The sequence below is a fragment of the Diplotaxodon limnothrissa genome, linkage group LG18, assembly GCF_057381915.1.
Source record: "Diplotaxodon limnothrissa isolate DT_005_m linkage group LG18, D_limnothrissa_male_GT1.1, whole genome shotgun sequence".
Classification (NCBI taxonomy): domain Eukaryota; kingdom Metazoa; phylum Chordata; class Actinopteri; order Cichliformes; family Cichlidae; genus Diplotaxodon; species Diplotaxodon limnothrissa.
In genome coordinates this window covers 21,471,975-21,494,260 of record NC_140613.1, presented here as the reverse complement: position 1 = coordinate 21,494,260, position 22,286 = coordinate 21,471,975, and the positions used below count along the sequence as shown (strand labels likewise).

Below are 22,286 nucleotides of genomic sequence, written 5' to 3'. Positions count from 1 at the left end.
TGCTTGTAATGGCATTCATGTTTAAATCCGAGTAGGGCTGGGCCATATCATACCTTTCACGGTAATACCGGTATAATGTTGGGCAACGATAAGAAAATGAAATATCATGATAGAATATGGGTAAAATGTGCATGTGCAGTGCCTTTCTTTTCATACGCACATGGCGGAAAAAGCATGGCGGCAATGAGAAGGGCGAAAGGATCGTTGAATGAAACGGATGAACCAGACTTAGTTTGTAAAAATGCTGCAACTTCAGTGGTGTGGAACTGGTTTAGCTTTCGGCTGTCAGATACACAACAAAGCACTATTTTTGGTAGAGCATGCTAGCGGGCCGTCGTTATTACCGTGTTTTTTGAAAAATACGGCACACTTAAAATCAGTCCTTTGATTTTTATGAAAATCGACAGTGCCCCTTATAATCCCGTGTGCCTTATGTATGAATTCTGGTTGTTTTTACTGACCTCGAAATGATTTTATGTCGTACACGGCGCTCAAAAATCTGTCAAATGTTTTAGTACGACTTTGCTAAGCTACAAACCTGCACCGCTTGATGGATTGTCGGAGCGTTGCGGCTATCGTAGGCAGGCACGTACGTACTGTGCTTCAACATAATATTACCGTATTGTGTGTGTATAACCTCTTTTTAAGTTTTGTGGATATTATACATGGTTGTGCTGAGGATATGTCGGCCACTTTCCACTGGAAATGCCTTTTGGTTAAACTCTCAGCAAGGAATTTGCATTTGCACTGTTAAATTTTTATATAACTTTAATGCACATAAAAAAGCTGCTTGTTTAAGTGAAAATACATTGATCTTTGGGTTTTTTTGCACTAATAAAGTTGTGGAGTTGTAAAGTATTTTGTCTAGTGGCAGTTATATCGTTATCGCAAATTTTCAAATGTATATCGTGATAAATATTTTGGGGCATATTGCCCTGCTCTAAATCAGAGTATAAGATGTAAAACACATGCTTAAATTTTTTTCTATTTGTCTTCCATTTGGATGCTCATATTGCATCTCATATTTATTTTCTCTGAACTGATTTGAAGTGCAGCAAAACAATATGCCTTATACATTAATTAAAATAATTGGTGCTTGGAGCATTTATTTAGAAACTTGGTAAAGCTTTTGTCCTGGAATCAGTATTTTAGATACGTGAATTGATTCGAAACTTGAAAATGTCAATTTAGATTTACATTTGCAGTGATTGCGTAGATTGCATAGCCATAATTTTATGCAAGAGCCTGAATTTTGCAAGGATCTAGCTGATTTTAATAGAAGCAAAAAAAAACCCAAAAACAACCCCCAAACAAATCAATTAAATTAAATTTAAAAAAATCAGCCAACAGTATATCTTCAGATATTCTCGAAATATGGACTATGTTAAAGTAAAAGGATGGAGTCATAGTATTCACACTTTCTAGAGATGTTGTTCAGATTGCTTTAACTGTATTTTCATGATCCCTGGCTTGATTAATAAAATATTAACACGACAGCACCAGTATTATGTAATACTCCAACAGACTAGGTTATTGAAGTCTGTTAGGATTCTGTGCTGCTTTAAGGGGAGAACATCTCTGGAAATGGTTTTAAAGTTGGTTTTGTCCCAAGCAAAACATTTTTTATACAGAGTGAAACTGTGAGAGCACAAAATAAAAGATACAGTCCACAACTAGTTAAAATATATATAGTAGGAAGGGATCCAGACAGCACATCCTCCACCAAAAACCCATAACCAGTTGTGCAGTTTTAAAGATCGTGCTCCACCTTTGAAATGTATTTACATGTAGTTTTAGTTTAATCTTGACAAACAGACACAAGGGTAGCTAGAATCATAAAGCTAAATATAGCATCAGAAAAGTATGGTTAGAGTGTTGGTACTGCAGGTCACTTGTTACAGTGTCATAGTTGGAGTAATGAATGCTTGGCTTTAAATCAGTGCTAGAATCAATAATTAATTTTAAGATCGTCAAAATATACAGAATATATTAAAATATTAGATTTTTAAATAGATTCATTGATCGACAGTGAGAATTCTCTGCTTATCTGAGCAAAGCAAGAAACTCACAGATGTAATAATTAGTTGCAGATCTAAAAACAATGGTCTTTCTCATAGAGGCTCTATGAGGATGCTGTTTCTGTGAACATGCTGCTTTGCTCTGCTTCTAAATGTGTTTTCTGCGTCCATCTCTGCATGCAAAGTGTGCACCTACAGTAAGGTGACCCAGTTCAGCTGTTGTCTGTTTGCAAAAGCCAGCCGGCGTCTCTTCATCACTTTCGTTCTCCCCTGGTTCTAATTCCTTTTTGATCACCACCGACTCTTTGATATGAGAAATTAATGGCTGCTTAATCCAGCCAAACAAGACCTGAGCGTTGGTCCTCTTATCCTCCGCTATTACTGCATACCAGCAGTGATTGGGTAAACTCGATCCCATGTTGTACAGACATGCAGCTGGAGTTTAATCCGTGTGCCTCATAGGCCCCACTCTGTGTGACTAAAGGCTAATCAGTCAAAGCACTTTTTATTTGGAGACTAAATCTTTGTTCTGTGGATGCTATCCGACCTGAGCTGCTCGTGTTGAATATCATGACAGAGTGATAATGTTCCCATCTTTCCTCCGAAGCATCTCTGTGTAATACAGTACAGGCTGGCGTGTTAGTCCTGGGTACATAGTGATCTCTCTGAGAGCCCAAGAATCTCTATTTATAGAGCCGGCTTCAGTGCACTGATGTATTTATCACATGTGTCATCGTAACACGTGCTTGTATGTTTCACTTTCAGTCACATCTTAAACATATTTGAGAAACATAGTGTGGTATAAATATGTAATAATGTGTTTAATTGTTTCTTCAAATGTTCAGTTTTAGAGTCCTTACTATTTTATATGGTAAAGTTGAGAAAAAAAGCGTTTTGTGCTGGATGGATGGATGAGTTTAAAGAAGCCAGAAAACCCTAAATATTTACCATTGTTTGAGAGAGCCAGGTCAGCTCTGTCAACAGAACAGCTAGCAGCACAGCATTCCCACAGAGAGGTACCTATAAACCTGTACATCACAGCCTGTAAAATAGCTTAGCACCATGTAACTGTCCCAAGTACATGATGGGTACACGATTACAATAATTAGTAGGAAAACATGGCAATATACTACAAATATACACAGCATTTCACAGTATAATATCACAAGCAGCCAGGATCTACAAACCTAATTCCAAAAAAAGTATTTTCTGAAAAAAATAAATAAAAACAAAATGCAACTTTTTTCAAATCTCATAAACTCATATTTTATTTGCAATAGGATGTAAAAAAAAACAACAACAAAAAACAAATCGAATGCGTAAAGTGAAAAATTTAGCATCTTTATGAAACATATTAGCTCGTTTTAGTTGGGTCTGTGTCATCCTCTCTTCTTTTAACACCAGTCTGTAATCCGTCAGGGAACTGAGAAGACCAGCTGTCAGACGTTTGGATAGGAACATTGTCCTGTGATAGTCTGTTATAGGATTCTAGTTTCTCAACTGGACTGCAGGAAAGTCAGTTCAGCACCTGGAATCTTCTCCTTTGAAGCCATGCTGTTGTAATAGATGTGGTATCCAGTTTGTCTTGCTGAAATATGCAAGGCCTTCCCGAAAAAGACTTTGTCTGGATGGGAGTTCATGCGATCTAAACCTTTATAAAGATGCACGCTTTTGAATTCAGCACTGACACCAAGCCAGACGGTCCCTCTCCTCTTCAGTCCAGAGGATGCAGCATCCATTTTTTTTCCAAAACAGAATTTTTGGGAAACAGAACAGTTTTCCTCCCATTAGCAGATGTCTGCCCATCCCTGGTTTCTTCCTGTTAAAAGGGAGCTTTTCTTTCCTACTGTTGCCAGTGCTTGCTCAAAGGGGGTCGTTTGATTGTTGGGGTTTTCTCGGTGTTATTAACGGATCTCTACTTTAAAATATAAACTGCCTTGATGCAAGCATTTCTGGATCATGTTGACATGTGGCTTCTTCTTTGCATGATAGAGCTTTAACCAGCACTGTGGATGACACGGTGAACTGTGTTCACAGAAACTGATTTTGGAAAGTGTTCCTGAGTCTATGCAGTGATTTCCATGGCAGAATCATTTGTGTTTTTAATGCATGTCCTGACTAAAGGCCCAAAATCACAGGTATCCAGTACTGGTTTTTGACCTCGTCCTTTGCGCACAGAGATTTCTCCAGATTCTCAGAATTGTTTGATTATATATTTTTCACAGATTGATGAACCTCTGTCCATCTTTACTTCTGAGAAACTCAGTCTTCTATACCACCACATACTTTTTTGAAAAAAAGTTGCTGCCGTCAAACTCAATTATCTGATATTTTTCATAGTAAAATGTTGCACTTTAAACACGTTACATTTTTTTTTATCTTCTATTGTAAAGAAAATATGGGCTTAAAAATTTAGATATCATTGCATTTTGTTTTTATTTATATTTTACAGAGATTCGCAAATTTACTGGGTGGTAAAAACGTAGATGGGTTTATAAGGTACATGTTAATATTTGGATTTTAAAACATTTATTTCTATAGTTTTCATCAAGCTATTTGCACTGTGATGTCAAATATGTTCTTAAAATCCACAAAGATGTCCAGAGTCTTTAGTCTGGAAAAGTGTGGAACTTGGGGAAGTTATTGAAGGACCCTTAAAATTAGAATAGAATACAATAGCATAAAATAGAATACCCCTTTATTGTCATTGTACATCTACATTGAAATTATGGATTTCTAAAGAAATTACTCATCTAAAAAGCTGTTGTCAGTATAATTAATGTTATCGATACTACCAAACCATGTAAATCTTTGGTATCAGTTAAAACAGGATGAGCAGGATAATAATTCCAAGAATTGAAGCTGATGTGATAGCACATCACTATTAGCTGATCACTCCCCATGATACAGGTGTGTTCAATTTCTGTGTGGTGAGCCTGTCAAGGTTCGAAGTGCAGCCATCCCCCTACCCTTAGTTAAAAGTGGATGTGTTGCTGAGGGCCGTCAGGCCAGGAGAGGCCAAAGTAGCAGGTGCACGGTGATGGGTGGCTATATATAGAGCTCTTTGCGAGACAGTTCCTGTAAACCATGTTGTTGTCTCATGCACACGCACACACAAACACAAACATGCACACACACGGGAATACATGTTTGCTATTATCAGAGTCTTTAGACAGGCTTCATATCATCAGGAATCTGGAACCCATTTATCACATATTTATTGCATATGTTAAAGCTGCTGTTGCATGACTTAGTAACATAAGTTGAAAAGGATTGTTTATCATAAGACATTACGCTGAACAATGGCAAATCTAAAAGGTATATCTACAGTCTTTATAGTTTTATTTTAAAACTTAAACATAGAAATATAGAAAACCCAGCTTGTTGTAGAGGTTTTTTTTAAGATAGTCATGGATTTGTTTAAATTAAACAAACTTCACTCTTAAAAAAAACACTCTTTCTTTTGTTATTTTTTTCTGTTGATATGATACACTGAACATTGAAGTCATTTAGTCCACACAGTATTTCTGCCTCTGTGGGGTCATTATTGTCACTGTCAATGGTTCTGCGCATTAGTTTCTTCATAAATCAGTTATTCATTTCCTTTATATTTCAGAAACAATGAAAAATTATTCATCACACTTTCCTGCAGTCCAGGTTTATTTCATCAATTGTCTTCAGGCTACTGCATAGGCAGTATAAAAGATAGATGTAGTGACATCATCCACTGGTTTCTGAAGTTTTGAGATGAGCGTTTCCACTGTCGCCAACTTGGTTTCAAAAAACTGGATTCAGTAGGGATTGATTGAATTCATTTTGCATTTAAAATGACCGAAAAGTCCATGAACTCATGAGTAAAGTGTTTTACAGAAGTCAGCTCAGAAACCTGTTTTCCCAAAGACTTCCAATGGCCTGGAGGCCCTCTTAAGGCTTTTTGTCAATTTTCGACCAACATTTCATTGAGTTGACCTTGAAGACTTTGATGTAACCCAAATTTTCATAGATTGTTAACATGATCTGACTCTACACAACTACAAAGTTTGAACATTTCATTGAAATATTTTTGAGCTACTGTGTTTACAGACAGAATGACCCCGCACATGACGAGGTAATAATTGTTATTTTAGATATTCAATCAGTTTTCTTTTGATCAGTAATTTGATAGTCAACTAATACTTGCAGCTCTACAGCTGCAGAGCCCTGCGGATTTAAGCACTCATAGTTCATGAATATTGGTTAGTTTCAGGGTGATTGATTTTTTTTTTTGTTAGTAGTTCTGGATACTCTTAACAGGAGAGCTCTCTAACAGCAAAGAGGAAAAGGTCAACACACGTGCTTGAAGGCGGAATAAAACTGAACATTTAAATTGCTCAGTACCGACCACTGAGAGCTGCATTTGTTCAGCCTGCAGCGGACAGACAGAGACAGACAGATAATCCGTCCTCTCTGGCTTTGCTGAGGTCAGAATGCAAAGAACGATCCCCACGATTAAATTGTCAGTCCTCTAACACTGTGTGAGAGCTCCGATTGGCACCTAAAATGTCCCCTGTGGACCTCAGCAGGTAAACAAACTGTGGAGTTCAGCTTTTGGCCACAGCGAGCGAGTATCTGAGCTGCTCTGAATTCTCCAGCTCTAAATATACCAGCCGTGACAGTTCGGTCAGATGCTCCGCACTGATGACACACAACACCCATGAAGCCTTGATTCACTCAGCAGAGACGGGGCAATTACAGCCTGAGATGTAGTGGTTAAGGACACTGAACAAGGACCAAGACAAATGAGTGCTAAATATGTGACAGAGATTTACACAAACAGCAAATCAAAAGCAGAGAGAGTGATGAAAACTTAAAAGCTTTTCCACATTTTATCATATACATATATATCCATTCTGCACAAAAGGATCAGCCATATTTATTGCCTAATTTATTGTCTAACCACCTGTCATTTGTGAACTCAGAAAGTTTTGCATTTTGGCTGTAGCCATTTTCTTTGGATCATAAAGTGACCATCTTTGGACCAGAGTGTGCTAAAGCTAGCAAGCTTGGGTAATAAACATAATTTTACAGACTTAAGACAGTTAAAGCGGCTTAGAAGCCATAAAACTGTGAATATTAGTCAAGGAACCACAACTGTTTTTTGTTTTCACCGCGCCGTAAATAAGAATCTAAAAAATGTCACATGTTTTGCTGTAGGTACCACGGTTACTTAGCAACTAAGGCCACATGAGGAGGGTTTTATTTATTTATTTATTTTATTAGTAGATTAACAATAATGAAGCTCAAATCAATTTTTTATTACTGATGAAAGATTTCACATGATTTAGTTTTTATTCTTTATGCCTCACACATGTTTTATTTTTAAGATAAGGCAGAGGAGGTGGTGCACCGAGGAGTGAGCTTGTTTTAAGATAACACGATGTGTTAACTGATTATCTTGATGCTCTTCATCTGTTGCAGAACATCGAGCTGAAGGTGGAAGTAGAGAGCTTGAAGCAGGAGCTTCAGGAGAAACAGGACCTTTTGGACAAAGCCCTGTAAGTCCACAAATATTCATCAGAATTAGTTGTTAAAGTACAATAAGGTAAATACTACTAACAGATTATAACAATTAGACAGATGCAACGCCAATTGGAAACTAAAGATCAATAACAATCAAGTTGAAATATTCTTCAGACATGTTCTGTGATTATTAATAATCTCTATTGCATTTCTTCTTCTGTGGTCTTTTCTCTTTTCTTTCACTGATGTACACATTACCACAGCACTTGGTTAACTTTCTTTTCTGATTTGGCTTTCATGAAGTGGTGTTCTTGCTGGATAATAAATGTAATGCTCTACATGGTCCTGTCTTAACTATGGTAACACTTCATATGACTAAAAGCTCATATGCCATGCAGCTGCTGGTAGACACACACACACACACACACACACACACACACACACACACACACACACACACACACACACACACACACACACACACACACACAGTAAGCCAAAGCGTAGATCATTAACCTTTAAATATGTGTTCTCATTTGTGTCTAGGGATGGGTATCGTTTAGGTTTTATCCGATACCGGTGCCAAATCGGTACTTTTGAAACGGTGCCGGTGCTCAAACGGTGCTCAAACCGGTGCTTAAAGAATGGAGAACACAAAATTGGTCCAAAAATCTCTCATGTTCAGCTGTTTTTTTGTAAAAAGATATCAATGTTAGCCTTTTCTGCAGCTATAGGGCACATATGGTATCACTCTTGGCTGGAAGCAGTGCTTAATCAATGGAAAAAACACAAACTTTGTCCAAAACCTGTCATGTTTAACTGTTTTCCACTTTTTCTTTGGTCATTTTAGCCTTTTTGGCCAGGGTGCAGGGAGTATCTGCCATCAAACAAGAAGACAGCCGCATGTAGCTATGATGAGGTTTGCTAGTTCACCTTACATGCATTAATGTAATAACGTGGTTAGCCTACTCAACGTAAATTACACACGAACAACATTAAGCTACTGACTCAGAGAAGAACGGCTGCTGCTGCCATCATCATTTCTGCTACACTGACAGGGCTAGGGGCCAAGACTCTCCTCTTCGGGGTTTTTGGGGGATGTTGCTAACTCCGGGTCCGATAACAGGCAACCCACGCACAGTAGATGTGCTCGGTGTGAGGTCTCGCAGCAAGCTATCATACGGCGCATTTCTGGGCTTTTAAAAAAAACGCTATGCATCGCCAGGTGTTTCATCGGATTTGAGGTGTTACCTCCTTTGACAGTATCACAGTATCAGCTTAAAGCACTTGTTGCAGGCTGCTGAGTTTGCATATTTTGCTGTGAAGTACAGCCAGACTTTTGACCGCTTCGCCTTGGACATTTTTAATCTGTAGCTCTGCTCTAAAAGAACGTACGTACCTGGACCCGCCTACTATCCTCGGAAACGTAAAATGATTGGCTAGAAGTGTATCACAGCTCAGGAAAAAAAAGCACCGAAATAAAGCACCGAAATGTGCGCTGCTTTTCGGTCTGGTTACTACCGTTTATGTCAGAACCCACCGGTACCCATCCCTATTTGTGACCACTTTATCTTGTGTCCCTGTGGAATTAAACAATTAAAGAACTGAAGGTTGGGATTTTGCTGGGATATGTTGAGATTAAATAGTGGTGTAAGAGTAACATTGAAAGCATGGGTGTCAAACATCGGGCTCAGGGACCATCAGCATGACAAAGAGCCCAATCCTGTCATGGCTGAGCAGCCATTGTGTTAGTGGAGTGGACCCAAGTGCAGACATAGAAGGAGATGGAACTGAATCTTAACAAAAAAACAAGCTTTTTATTTGGCCAAAAACATGAATACAAAACAAGGCAAAAACGAACCAGGGCAAAACTAAAACTAAAACCTAAACTGGGAAAAGCTAGGCTGTACAAAACTATGACAAGGAAAACATGATTCTGAGCAGGTGTATGAGAGTAACTATGACAAGAAAAACTGTGAATATAAAACATGAACATAACCTGACCAGAATCATAAGGTACCTGAGATCCACCATGACATAGGGAATGGAAAACAGACACACCAACAGAGAGAGACAGAGGACTTAAATACACAGGAGGGAAAAGAGGGAAGTGGAAACACCTGGGGAGACACAGCTGACACCAATGATTATGACCCAACAGGGAAAAGTAAAACTAAGCACACTGAACATAGAAACAAGACTTTCAAAATAAAACGGGAAGCATGGAGAGACATGAATTGGGACACGCAAACTTGACACAAGAGACAGAGGGAGCGAGAGAGGGAGAGGGACACAGAGGAGAGAGACACAAGGGGAAGCTACATAGACGAGGAAGAATAGAAAAAACATAAACCAGACTAAAACTCAACCAAGACAAACCAGTAATAATACTAGAACTCTACCTCAACTTAAGAATAGCACATGAATATTAACATAAGAAGTCAACAGTATAAAATAACACAAAACGCTGGGTCACAGATCCAGCACCTGACAAATCCAGTGTGAAAGAAAGCATACATTTTGGAGTTTTAACTACACTTCAATAGGTTTTACAACTTTTGCTCTTGGTAAAGATTTCTCAAATGGCCTTTTATAGATAGTAATTAAGGATCAGATGAACAATTCAATGCCAGAAAAGTTTCTGTTTTTTCAGTATCTACTATAGGATTTTAATGTTTTTACTATGGGTCAGACAGTACGAAAAAAAATAGGGCATTTTCTGTGAATTAACAAAAGCATTTTGTTTTATAATTAGAGGATATTCTGGGGAATGAGCTTCCAGAACTTTTCCCTGTAATTTTACACATTGATTTCTTAGAGAGACCAAAAAACAATCCATTCACATCCTCCTCATCCTATGGGGCAGGTGCAGAGCCCAAAAAATGGGACAAAGGTAAAACAGAGTGCAGAACTCTAGAGTCCTAATTTATTGCATGGAACAGCTTTTCGAGCCCAGCTGCTCTTCATCAGACATGAAACACCAACCATAGCATTGTTTGTCCTATATAAGAACTGATTTTTGATTGGATGTAATTGGTCATGTGACCATTCACAGGTGATTTACGAGGGTGCTGTTTGGTGTTTCATTGTCTGATGAAGAACAGGTGCGCTCAGTAAATAAGGAATCTGGAGTTCTGCAGCGTGTGCATTCTTTTTCTCACGCTGGCAGATTTCTTTAATTTACTGCAGTAGAATTTTTTTATTATCATGTAGAAAAACTGAGGCATACTTGTGTATTTTTTAATCATCATTATGTCTGGTTGTACAGCATATGTTGCAACAGTTTTATGGTAGTTGTTGACCCACCAAGATTATAAAAGAGATGTGTGGGCTGTCTGAACAGCCTGAATGTCCACTTGACATAAAGGACACTTGTCCATGAGACACTTACGTTGCTCAGATGGGTTCAGAATATCCCAGTTATCTGAGCTGCTGCATGTGGTGGATAAAGTTAAAAATGTATGTAGACAGGGTCCAGAAGAGGACTCGTGGCGTCAGGGTGGCGTGTGCCATTCTGGGAGCAGGAATTCTGGGATACCGCTGTTGACTCACTAAGTGATATAGAGAGATGCTTGCACAGCTGGAGTCCAAAGGAGTCAGACGTCGCATGACACACCAAATGTGCTGGCACAGAAATATAAAGTATCAGGGCGTGTGTGAGAAATTTCAGATTAAAGTTTAAATTGTTCATGTTTGGTGGACGTTTACCTTCAGCTGAGTGTGTCAGCTAAGTATTTTATCGCACACATCTGCAGGTAACAGCAGGTACAGCAAATTGACATCCTTACGATACAAGCCTCTAGTTAACGGTGAAAGTCCAGGCTACTAATAAAAGGGATAAAATTCTGCTTTTCATGCACAACCCTACAAATATCAACCCTTTTATATTATGAGATCATCCCTTCTATGACAATAAACACCACGGGTGGTGTGCTACTTAATCTCTGCTATTAGTGGAAGGGGCTAAGGAAATCCCATGAGCAATGTAGCAGACAGAAAACCTATGACATCATATTATGTCTTGGCTCTCACTAATATTTCCCTCATGCTCTAAAAATGACACCCCCCGGACAACATTTAGATCTGTGTGTAAACTGCTGCTGGGGTTTTAAATCTCTTATTAAATAAGCTGCTACTCAATTCAAAGTGTAAGATTAGATATTTTATTAGGCCTTTTTGCATGATAACATATATAATATGTGTTGTAAGCCTGATTGTTTTAAGCCTGACTGTGTTAGCATTGCAGGAGAGGGATGACTTGGATGTACCCTGCATTTTAAACTATGACAGTTTATTCAATTTATTTTGACCAGATCCAAATGACCTGGTTATTGGAGTCCAAACCTCATATACAGTGGGCTATCTGCTATCTGATTGATTTTGTGATTAGACTGTGATGTCCTTTTCTTCTTCAGCACAACAGCAGAGAGCCTGACCAATCACAATGAGGCAGAGCTACAGAGACGGTGTCAAGAGAGACAGCAGGAAATTGACCACATGCAGCAGGTGCTTGAGGCAAAGATTCAGCTCCTGCAGGAGGTTGGTCTGCTGCTGTAATACTGACACTTGGGGATACTCTGTGATAGTGGCCAATCTTCCCAAATCTTAACTGCTTTGGTGCATGTTTCTTTCAGGAGGCCCAGCTGGCTCGCAGCGAGGCCGAACGAATGGCCTCGCTGGCTGGATCACAATCCCATGCTTCCCTCCTCTCCTTAGATGCCACGATGGAGGAAATCCCAGAGGATGAAAGGCCTCCAAATATCCTGTCACCATCTAACAACAAAGACAGGTAAGAAACTACTCAGTTCTGGAGAACATGAGAAGAAATCCATCCTTCTATGTCACTGACTGGTTCTCTTTCTGCTTTCAGGTTAATAGAGGAGCTAACTAAAGAGCTTCGCACTAAGGAGGTCCGCATCACTGAGCTGTGTGGAGAGAAGACAACACTCACACTCAGGGTGGAAGAGCTGGAGGGACAAGTTCATGAGCTATCTAATTCCCTGCTGCAGAAGGACAAGGATGTTGAGGTACATATGAGTTAAATTTTACATTAAAAAAACCCCCTCTGAAGCCAGGTCTTAAATTTCTTACTGAAATTAAAGGAACACTTTGAAGACACATCTCAGATGGAGAAAAACATGCTGGATATCTATCATGACCTGGACTGGGTAATGTTTTAAGAATGAAAAGATGCCATGATGGAAAAGATGATAGAAATGAAAGTTATCAACCTGCAGAGGTCTGATTTCAAAGACACAGTGAAAAAGTGCAAAATTTATGTGACAGGTTCATCCTCGAAATTTTGCCAAATTTCATTACGACAACTCAAAGTGGTACTCAGTCGTTTGTTTGACCCCCAAGTGGTTGTATGCATGCCTGACAACATCAGGACATGCTCTTAATGAGATGACAGGTGGTGTCTGTGGGGCATCTCGACCCAGATCTGCACAAAGGCATCACTGAGCTCCTGGGCAGTCTGAAGTGCAACCTGGCAGCATCATACAGACCAAAGCATAATGTCCCAGAGGTGGTCTACTGGATTTAGATCACGTGAGTGTGGGGGCCAGTCAAGCGTATCAATTCCTTCATCTTCCAGGAACTGCCTGCATACCCTCACTACATGAGGCAGGGCATTGTCATGCACCGGTAGGAACCCAAGACCCACTGCACCAGCGTAGGGCCTGACAATGGGTACAAGGATTTCATCAATACCTAATGGCAGTCAGGGGGCTGTTGCCTACCCTGTAGAGGCCACACCAGTGGCCTGCTAGAAGTCTTTTTCTAGCTCTGACAGTGCTCATCCCATTTCTCCTTGCACAAAGGAGCAGATACCAGTCCTGCTGATTGGTTAAAGACCTTCTACAGCCCTGTGCAGCTCTCCTAGAATAACTGTATATCTCCTGCATGCTCCTGAGACTGTGCTGAGAGACACAGCAAACCTTCCATCCTCGCGGTGTCCAGGTATCACCTTATGTTAATGACTTTAGCCAATGCAAAACTAGTGATAAACGTCAGAAAAGATGATGTCAGTGGCCTCCACCTGTAAAATCATTTGGGGGTGGGTGTCTCATTGTTGTCCCTCCAGTGCAATTATGGTTAATTCCTTTAAGACCAAAGGAATTGAAACTGCTTAACAACCCCTCGGTTACTTAAATGACCACATCAATATCCTAGAAGCTTAACTGAGTTGATGATTTATGCTGATTAAAATGTGTTCCTTTATTTTATTACATATTTTATGTATTTTTGGAGCAGTATATTATATATTATATTATAATGGACCCTGAGGTGCATGTGTGAAATGCAAAACCATGGATACTTTATATAAGCCGTCTAATGTTACTGCATTCCTCTGGACCACCATGTCTCCTCTGGCCAGACTTCTGTTCTAGAAAGACATCCTTAAAGCAGCATGTGTTCATGCCTCAGCCATATTTTACCAGCTATTCATGTAGATTGCAAGAGCTGCTGCATGCACCAAATAACACTTAAACACATGGATATGATTAAAACAGTGTCACAAATACAAAATAATATAATATAGAAATATATTAGATGCAAAATTCTCCTTTCTTTTTTCTGTGTGTATTCCTGGATTGGCTGGAGCTATTAGTTTTTTCTCTTGATAATTTTAACCTCTGTTTTCTTTTACACAGTTCTATCAGGAGGAACTTGGTCAAGAGAGGCTGCGCATCGAGCAGGAGATGCAGGTATGTGGATTTTAGTATTTAAAACGGTGCTGGATCATTAGCTTTCAGCTGTTATGTTCTATCCAAAGTGTGAGAGCGGTTTCACACAGCAGACTGAGTGAAGAATATTTTGATAGACTCTGCCTCCTTATGGACAAGTGACACATTGCATTGATATGACTAGCACAGACACACAGCTAAATTATTTGTAGGCAATAAGAAATGATCTATAGTATTTAAGAATTTTTACAGTGCGTACAGTGTGAGTGTGTTTGTGGTATAGGACCACATTTTACCCGATTTTATCACTGAAAAAGGTAAAATAGCAGCAAGACATCCTCATAACCAAGCTCAAAGAGCGAGCTCATAACAATATCATGAGTAAAAATAAGTAAAATACTCTGAAACTAAGCTGAAACTACATTTGTGTAGAAGAAAGGGACCATGAGGCAGAAAAAAGAAAACTACTTTGCTTTTTGAGGCTGTAATATATAGTGTATTGCTTAAGGATTCTAGTGGTAGCGAGAGCCATCTTACTGGGGGCTTATCTCATCACGAGAAGTGCCAGAATCTCATTACATTTACAGGCTTCAGCTGCAGTGACATCCTCAAGGGCACACTTCTCTCCTGATGCATGATGAAACTACGAATGGAGAGGGACTATTACTTGAACAGCAACTCACTGTAACCTGGACAGAATCTCTACCCTGTTGAGTAGAGATCTTGTAGGGATTAATACTTAAGAACACAGTGTGTGTTTAGCCTTACTGAACCTGTGCAGCGGTGCTTCTCTGTATTTGAATTTGTCAGCATTTGCTGCAAACATATTTGTTGTCAGGCGAGTTTTGTTTTCAGGGAGGCTGTGCAGGCGTTTTAACTTGTAAATCATTTCTGAATGAAGGATGCAAATGTACTTGTTAGGCAGGCTCTCTGTTCAGATTTCAGACGGGACACACGTATGGGTAAAAGCATGTGTGTATGAGTGAGTGTGTGCCTCGGTCAGTGTGCAGTGAAAGGGGAAAAAAAGCTGAGGCAGCAATGGCAGCTGCGCTACGGCACAGCATTTAGTTACTAGGGTAACAGTGGAATTTGCATATGATCAGCAACCCTCTGAGTGTGGCACGTGGTATATATGAAAATTGTTAGCTGGATTCAGACTGCTCATGTGTTTAAAAGCTGATATTCAAATTTTCATGAGGCTGTTTGACTTTGCAAAATCAGAAGAAGATGATTGTTTTTGAAGTATAAGTACAGTATATATGTGCAACTGTATATAATACATGCTATATATATTATATGCCTCTTCCGTATTGCTGAATTGGTTTCTAAATCAGTGGAAGAAACTGTTGTTGTGTGTTCTTACCACAGCTTTGTTTACATGTCCTCACAAACATCAGAAGAGAGCATGTAAGAATGAATTTAACTGGGTTTGTGTGTGTGTGTGCGCACGTTTCCATGAGGAGCCATCCTTCACGTACGTGTGTGCATGCAGGCGTCTCACTGGTTAGCAGTTTAGCAGTTCTGGTTTCAGCCAAAATATCGATAGGTCAGATTGACCTTTGAGTGCTCGGTGACCCCCGACACTGATATCAGGTTGTGTTGTTTCAGACAGACACCTGCCATAAGAGCTCATAATTAGCTCCCCGGACAACACAGACACTTAGCCAATAATTGTCTGCAGAGAACAGCAGGCTGGACATGAATATAATCTGAAACCTTGTAACATATTTATTTCCAGGATCTCTTTGTCAGGAATAACATGCATAAGTGTAGACCTCTGAAGCAGTTAAAAAGCGAGACGTTTCATAGTAGTTATGAGCATTCGAGTTCTCATTAAATCTGAAAGAAAAACATTTTCGGTTGCATCCTTCCCGCATATGGCCCTCTGCAGCTAAACCTAATTTTAGAGAAAATGACTCAGGTTCAGCAATTAGTCTTCACAAAATCAGCAATCAAAGACTTTGAAGCGCACTTTAGTGAGGATTTCCAGTCTCATTCTCTGCTCTGACGCAGTACGGCTGCTTTCAGAGAGAAAAATGGTACACGGCAGGCTTCACACTGCATATATCTGCTTGGAACTCACAGTGTGACCATCTGTTTGTGCACCCTCGGGCAAACAAAAATCATAGCCGCTGCAGAGCTGAACTTACATGGTCAAATGCAGGATAAAGCTCTGGTTGTTTGGTCATTACAGTCCAACCATTGTTGAAATATCAGCACCATGGCAACAGAAAATAATTGTAATAATATTGTGCTGGTCTAACATGACACTATTTACAGACTAAAGTCACCATGGCAATTGTGTTATAATCATATAATGATGTTTGATACGTTTGTTAATAGCAGGGCAGTTAATTGTGTTTTTAAGTGTGTCAGTGTATCTATTGTTATTATTATTATTATTATTATTATTATTATTATTATTATTATTATTATTATTAATTAATAAATTATTAATTTAGTTAATGACACACAATTTGATTTCTGATAAAAAACTCTATTAAGAGTTTATTTTCATATGCAGCATCGCTGGCTCATTGCAACACAGGTGTTTTCTGTTATCTGTATTTATTGATTAGTATGTGATATCTTCTATTTTTACTCTGCAAAGCGTCTGCCTGACGACGGAAGGAATAAAGGTCAGGAAGGGGACTCTGGAAGAAACAGAGCATACATTTATTAACCTCGGATGTCTTTTCTTTAGTTTATAATTGCGTGTAGTGGTCTTGTTAATTCTAAATTATTAATGCTTAAAGAAATGTACAATAGTTTCGCGCGCGCCCGTGTGTGTGTGTGCGCGCGCGCGCGCGTGTGACAGAGCGAGAGAGAGAGCGAGAGAGAGATGGGCTGTGTCATAATATTTATGAATGTCTGGAGTGATTTGAGTCCCCAGGTTGACTTGCCTTCGCTGATAATTCAACTGGTTATTAGATAATATTATATTTTATTTTATAAAATGCAGCTGTTTAATATAAATGTGTGCACTGTTGTTCTTTTTCATTCATCCTCAATAAAAACCCACTTTAAGGGTTAGCATGCGACCATGCTAATACAGCTAATGTGAATTGTATAAAACAAATATAACTTGGAGACGTTTAATTTTATAGTTTAGCGTCATGCTACTGGGCTTTTCACCTGTTCAGTCAGGCGGACGGAGCTTAGCAAACCGGGTAGGAGGAAGTAGCAGACACCCGGGGGAGCGACTCTCTTTCCTGTTTACAAATAAACCCAAAATAGAGGAGATGTTATTTAGGGATGAATTTAAATATGCGTTTTAAAACGAAAGTGTCTATGTTTTGAACCGGTATCTCAGCGGGAGTTAAACTGCGAGCATCTCTGAACGTCTTCACCGGGCTTCTCAACTCCCCCTCGTTTTCCCTGAATGGTGCGCTCCGACGCTGCAGGTCTGGTTCGGGCAGGCGCTTCGTTATCTGACTGGAGGACATCCGACTGGAGTCCGGTGTGTCGTATCTCTGCCTGTAGCTGCTGTAACAGCTCTGAGATGAACAGACAGCCTTTGTTTGGGACACAGACGCCGCCGGAAGAGTCAGAGGATCGTCCTCGGACGCCTGTTACTGCTCGGTTTCCGCGTACTGGGCAGTAGATCCCGTCGCTTCCCGGTCACGATGAACCTGTCGTCGTTCGGAGCGGCTCGCGCCTCCGTGATGGTGCAGAGGCACGTGCGGCTGTGTTGGGAAATGCGAGATACGATGTTTGTTTTTTTGACAGCGTGAGGACACTTTAAAGATAAATACTGCGTCTGATTCACGAGACATTACCTGACCAGTGTGCGCCATTGCGATTCACCTGCCCCTCCATCAGATGAACGGGGATCCTGGATGTCTTTGGATCACAGCTACAGTATAAACTGATCTTACAAGCTCTTTTTTGTCTACCTCCTTTAATTTATCATGGACTTAGAAGTCATAGCATGGACTCGGTTCAATTAGGAGCATTACACTGTCCTGTTTATGTTATTGACATCAGTGCTTGCTCTGAAGCTGGACTCTTCTTGCTGTTTATAAAGCAGCGCAGTCATTCTGAGGATCCATGTTTCCTCACATCCTCATGTTAGAGTAAATAAGATGTTCTGCTCCTCCCTGATAACTATAATACTGTGTAATGTTTGATCTCAAGATGAAGGAGGTGTGTCGTATTTGTGGACGGGAGCTCTGTGGCAACCAGCGAAAATGGATCTTCCATCCTGCTGCCAAACTCAACCTGCACGTGCTGCTCTCTTATGCTGTGGGGCACGAGCTGACCCGGGATGGCAGAGGAGAGTTTGCCTGCTCCAAGTGCACCTTCATGCTGGACCGCATGTACCGCTTCGACACAGTCATCGCTCGTGTGGAGGCCCTGTCCATCGAGAGGTTGCAGCGGCTCCTGCAGGAGAAGCATCGACTGAGGCAGTGCATCAGCGGGCTCTATCGGAAAACCAATTCAGATGAAGGGGCTGTAACATTAAGTGGAAGTGATGACGGACCAGGGGATGGGATGGTGGATATTTCAGGGCTAACTCATGCAAAGTATTGCGCCCTGCTCCAGGAGGATTTAGTCTACTCTTTGTATGAGTCCTGGGCAGATGACAGCCTGGACTGCCAACATCACCACCATCCTCAATGTCCTGCTGCTAAAGGGTCAGAGGTTGCAGTTGAAGGCTCACAACGGTGTACGCCCAGCACTCCCAGAAGGTGCCGGGGATGTTCTTATTGGCGGGTGGCAGACTCTGATTATGAAGCTGTCTGTAAGGTGCCCAGAAAGTTGGCCCGGAGTATTTCTTGTGGGCCATCAACCAGATATTCAGCCAGTGTGGTTGGGGGAAGTGTGACTGGAGGTGGTGCAGGTGGAGAAGGAGAGATGAAAAATATGGAAGATTCAGAAGACATCACCTCCTCTCAGACTCTAGTTCCTGGATCTCAGGACCCCTCGAGGACCTCAGATAGTGATCGCACTTTAGCTGGGCGAGCCAGCTCAAGCCCCTCTGTAGCATCCCTGGAGGCAGCTGAGGAATATATTCAGCCTGGAGCCATAACAGATGGATCCCTGAGCTCCCCAGTGGATGCAATCGAAGACCAGATATCTGACTCCCTCTCTGAGGAGCACATGGGAGCTCCACTTGGCCAAGCCTCTCCTAGACGCACTTTCTCTCTAGCCCTCTCTTTGCTGCAAAGCTGTGCTGTCTACCGGCCAGTCCGGAGCACAAAAGGGAGCAAGCTCCCAGTCTTTCTCAGACGAAGCTCCAGCAACGGGGGCACAAGGTTGTCCTTTACCGATCCCGTTATGGGAATGCCTTATGGAAGCCCAAACGGAGAAAGATACAATCACACGCCAACACCTGAGCTGGATACCCCTCTGATCAGAGTGGACACTGGGCTGGATCAGGATCTGAACCTGGCAGACTTGGAGAAATTGTTTGAAGATTTGTACAAAGAGTATCCTCCTCCTCCTCCCCACCAGGTACAAAACCTTGATCGGAATGGGGATGTCGGCGAAAAGACGAATTTCATTAGTGCAGAGTGACGGCGCTTGGTACAGTAATGAAGTTGGCCTTTGATGAGCAAACTTGCTACATCTGCAGTAATCTGCCTGAACCAGCCTGACAGGCTTTGATGTTTGACACCGCGGTCTGCCCACAAAACCATTATCACCACATTTTAGCTTAACTATCCACATAATCCAGCTACACACAGCCTCTGCAGTTAGCTCTCACCCCAAAGGACCTGAGCTTCAGTAGCGTGCAGCCATGTTTAGTTGTGTGGTAACACTATACATTACACAAGCAGTCAGGTGTGGGTAGCATGGCCTAATTAGCTAGTCTGTGTGCGTGAGTGTGCACACATAAAAAAAGTCTAATTTCTCTTACTCCTCTGTAATACCTTGTAGGGGGTATGGATTTGTCTGAAGCCTGTGTTTTTCCCTTACTACGAGCATGTGATCACTGAGCGGGGAGTGCTCAGTGAATTAGGTTAGATATGGGGAGACGTTAAGACAAAGTGACTCCACTACTGCCCTATTTTCACTCAGAGCCCTTGAGGCAAAGTGATCCACGCGATGTCAGACCACTCTGTCATCTCAATACTGGTTGGCTACTAAAGTCACACTATTTCATGATAAGACCACCTTCTATCTTAATATGAAAACTCTGAGTTGCATCACCCAAACGGCAAACACATAGTGATATTCTTCCTGAAGTTGAAATCATTTATATGCTGGTATGTAGCAGGAGCACAGAGCACTTTGGGTAAACTCACTCATGCATGCAGATGCTCATAAACCACTCGAGTGGTTCTTTCCTTGTCATAGCACACACACGAATGAACAGAGTTTATGTATCTTGTGCACAAAAAGTATTACGTAATATGCTGTGGTGGTTATGAAGGCTTTCTATTTTTTATGAATTTGAGAAAAATGTGTTTTCTAAAAATAATTCAGCTAAAAGATATTGTGAATAGATTTTATAAGGTTAAACTCTGATGTCTTAACCTTTTCCAGAGTCTTGTTGAAGAGCAGCAGAGCCAGCTCAACCAGTATGAGTGTGCGGCCGGTCAGTGTGTCAGCGAGCTGCAGAAGGCCCAGCTCCAGGTCCAATCCCTGCAGGCCAAAATCCAGGAGAGCGAGGCCAACAACATGGTGATCCTCATTAAAACACATTACAGCAGCTGGATATGTTCTTTTATTGTGCATCAGGCTGATGGCAGCCTAACCTAACCTTTCTGCCTCCGTCTGTAGAAGCTGCAGGAGAAGCTGAGTGAGATGGAGTGCGAGCTACGTTCGCTTCGCCAGGCCTCTCAGAGTCAGGAAAGAACCATTCAGGGCCTCACAGAGTCTCTCAGCACCAAAGACAGCGAGGTGTGTGTCTGTTTGTACCTAATCAAGGATCGCTGTGACGTGATTTGTAAACCTGTTGTAAATGTGCTGATTCTGCTCTAAGGCCCAGGAGCTGTACCAGCTGATTGAAGGGCAGAACACCACACTTTGCAAGCTGCAGGAAATAGCTCATCACAGCCAGCTTGCTCAAAGCAAGGTGAAACTTTTGACCTGTTTTTTAATCAAAAATGTAAATGCTGTCCTCAGTGTGAAAACATGTTGTGTTTTTGACCTTGGTCTGTGGTCGTTCCTCTCTTCAGGCTCCGGCAGGAGTTAGCGAGTCCTTGGCGCTGGCTCAGCTGCAGGGCGAGCTGGTCGGGGTGCAGAGCTCCCTGTTCTCTCTTGGACTGGAGCTGGAGGCCAGCCAGAGGAGTCTGAGACAGAGCCAGAGGCAAGCCGATGACCTGATGAGGTTCAGGGAGAGACTAAACTCAGATCTACAGGAGGCACTGCAGCACAGAGAGGTCACCGAAAAACACAATCAGGTCAGTCTGGTTGTGACAGTGTGAGTAAACCTAACATGTTACACAGCACGTTTAACATACTTTCTTTCTACTGCAGGACCTGCGCTGCGCCCTTCACAAACTTCGTACTGAGCTTCAGGCCAAAGAAGCAGCTTTAAAAGAGAGCGAAGCAGAGAAACACGCTGTGACGCAGGAGAAAGACCGGAGCGTCGCACAGCTCAAAAGCGCTCTGCAGGACAAGGAGCAACAGTTGCAGGTGACATGCACAATTCCACACAGTCTGCTTACATAATATATATACTGTGTATATTCATACAGTATATATATTTATATATATATTAGGCACACACACACTTCTTTTTTAGCCCATCTAAAAATATATTAATCTGTAGGAGTACTCAGAGATGGTGGAATCAACAGGAAGCGCCAAACCAAATCCAAGAGACGCCCTGCTTGAGAAACTGAGGGAGCGCATTAAAGAAAGAGACAGAGCTCTGGAGGTAAACAAGCACACAGATTCACAGCAGGGATTGAAACTTGTGGCAGATACTGAAAACAACTCATTTTAGCCACGGTTACATTCGCCTCACAAACTGATGTGCATTCATTGTCGGGACAGTGGGAAGGCTTTTAGTCACAAACGAGTATCAGTCAAGAGTCATGGGCACACAGCAATACAGACTCACACACCAAAAGGTCAGTGTGCAGTAATATTTTACTGCAGTGGGAAGAAATATATGAATTAAAAA

At 41.2% G+C, this 22,286-nt stretch overlaps 1 protein-coding gene across 9 annotated transcripts in view; it reads left to right on the top strand.

The window, feature by feature from the left end:
* Window positions 1–22,286, top strand: part of LOC146613545 (myomegalin) — a 48,295-nt gene that overhangs the window by 1,393 nt on the left and 24,616 nt on the right. For 8 of the 9 annotated variants that reach the window (XM_085377450.1, XM_085377449.1, XM_085377452.1 and 5 more), the window contains exons 2-12: window positions 7,476–7,552; window positions 11,933–12,056; window positions 12,152–12,306; window positions 12,388–12,544; window positions 14,174–14,227; window positions 20,699–20,836; window positions 20,936–21,055; window positions 21,138–21,230; window positions 21,334–21,558; window positions 21,635–21,793; window positions 21,930–22,037. In XM_085377450.1, the coding sequence (XP_085233576.1) occupies window positions 7,476–7,552; window positions 11,933–12,056; window positions 12,152–12,306; window positions 12,388–12,544; window positions 14,174–14,227; window positions 20,699–20,836; window positions 20,936–21,055; window positions 21,138–21,230; window positions 21,334–21,558; window positions 21,635–21,793; window positions 21,930–22,037 (1,410 nt within the window). Of the gene's footprint in view, window positions 1–7,475; window positions 7,553–11,932; window positions 12,057–12,151; window positions 12,307–12,387; window positions 12,545–14,173; window positions 14,228–18,222; window positions 19,664–20,698; window positions 20,837–20,935; window positions 21,056–21,137; window positions 21,231–21,333; window positions 21,559–21,634; window positions 21,794–21,929; window positions 22,038–22,286 lie in introns of those variants that run through there. The other variant, XM_085377455.1, reaches the window with a different exon arrangement.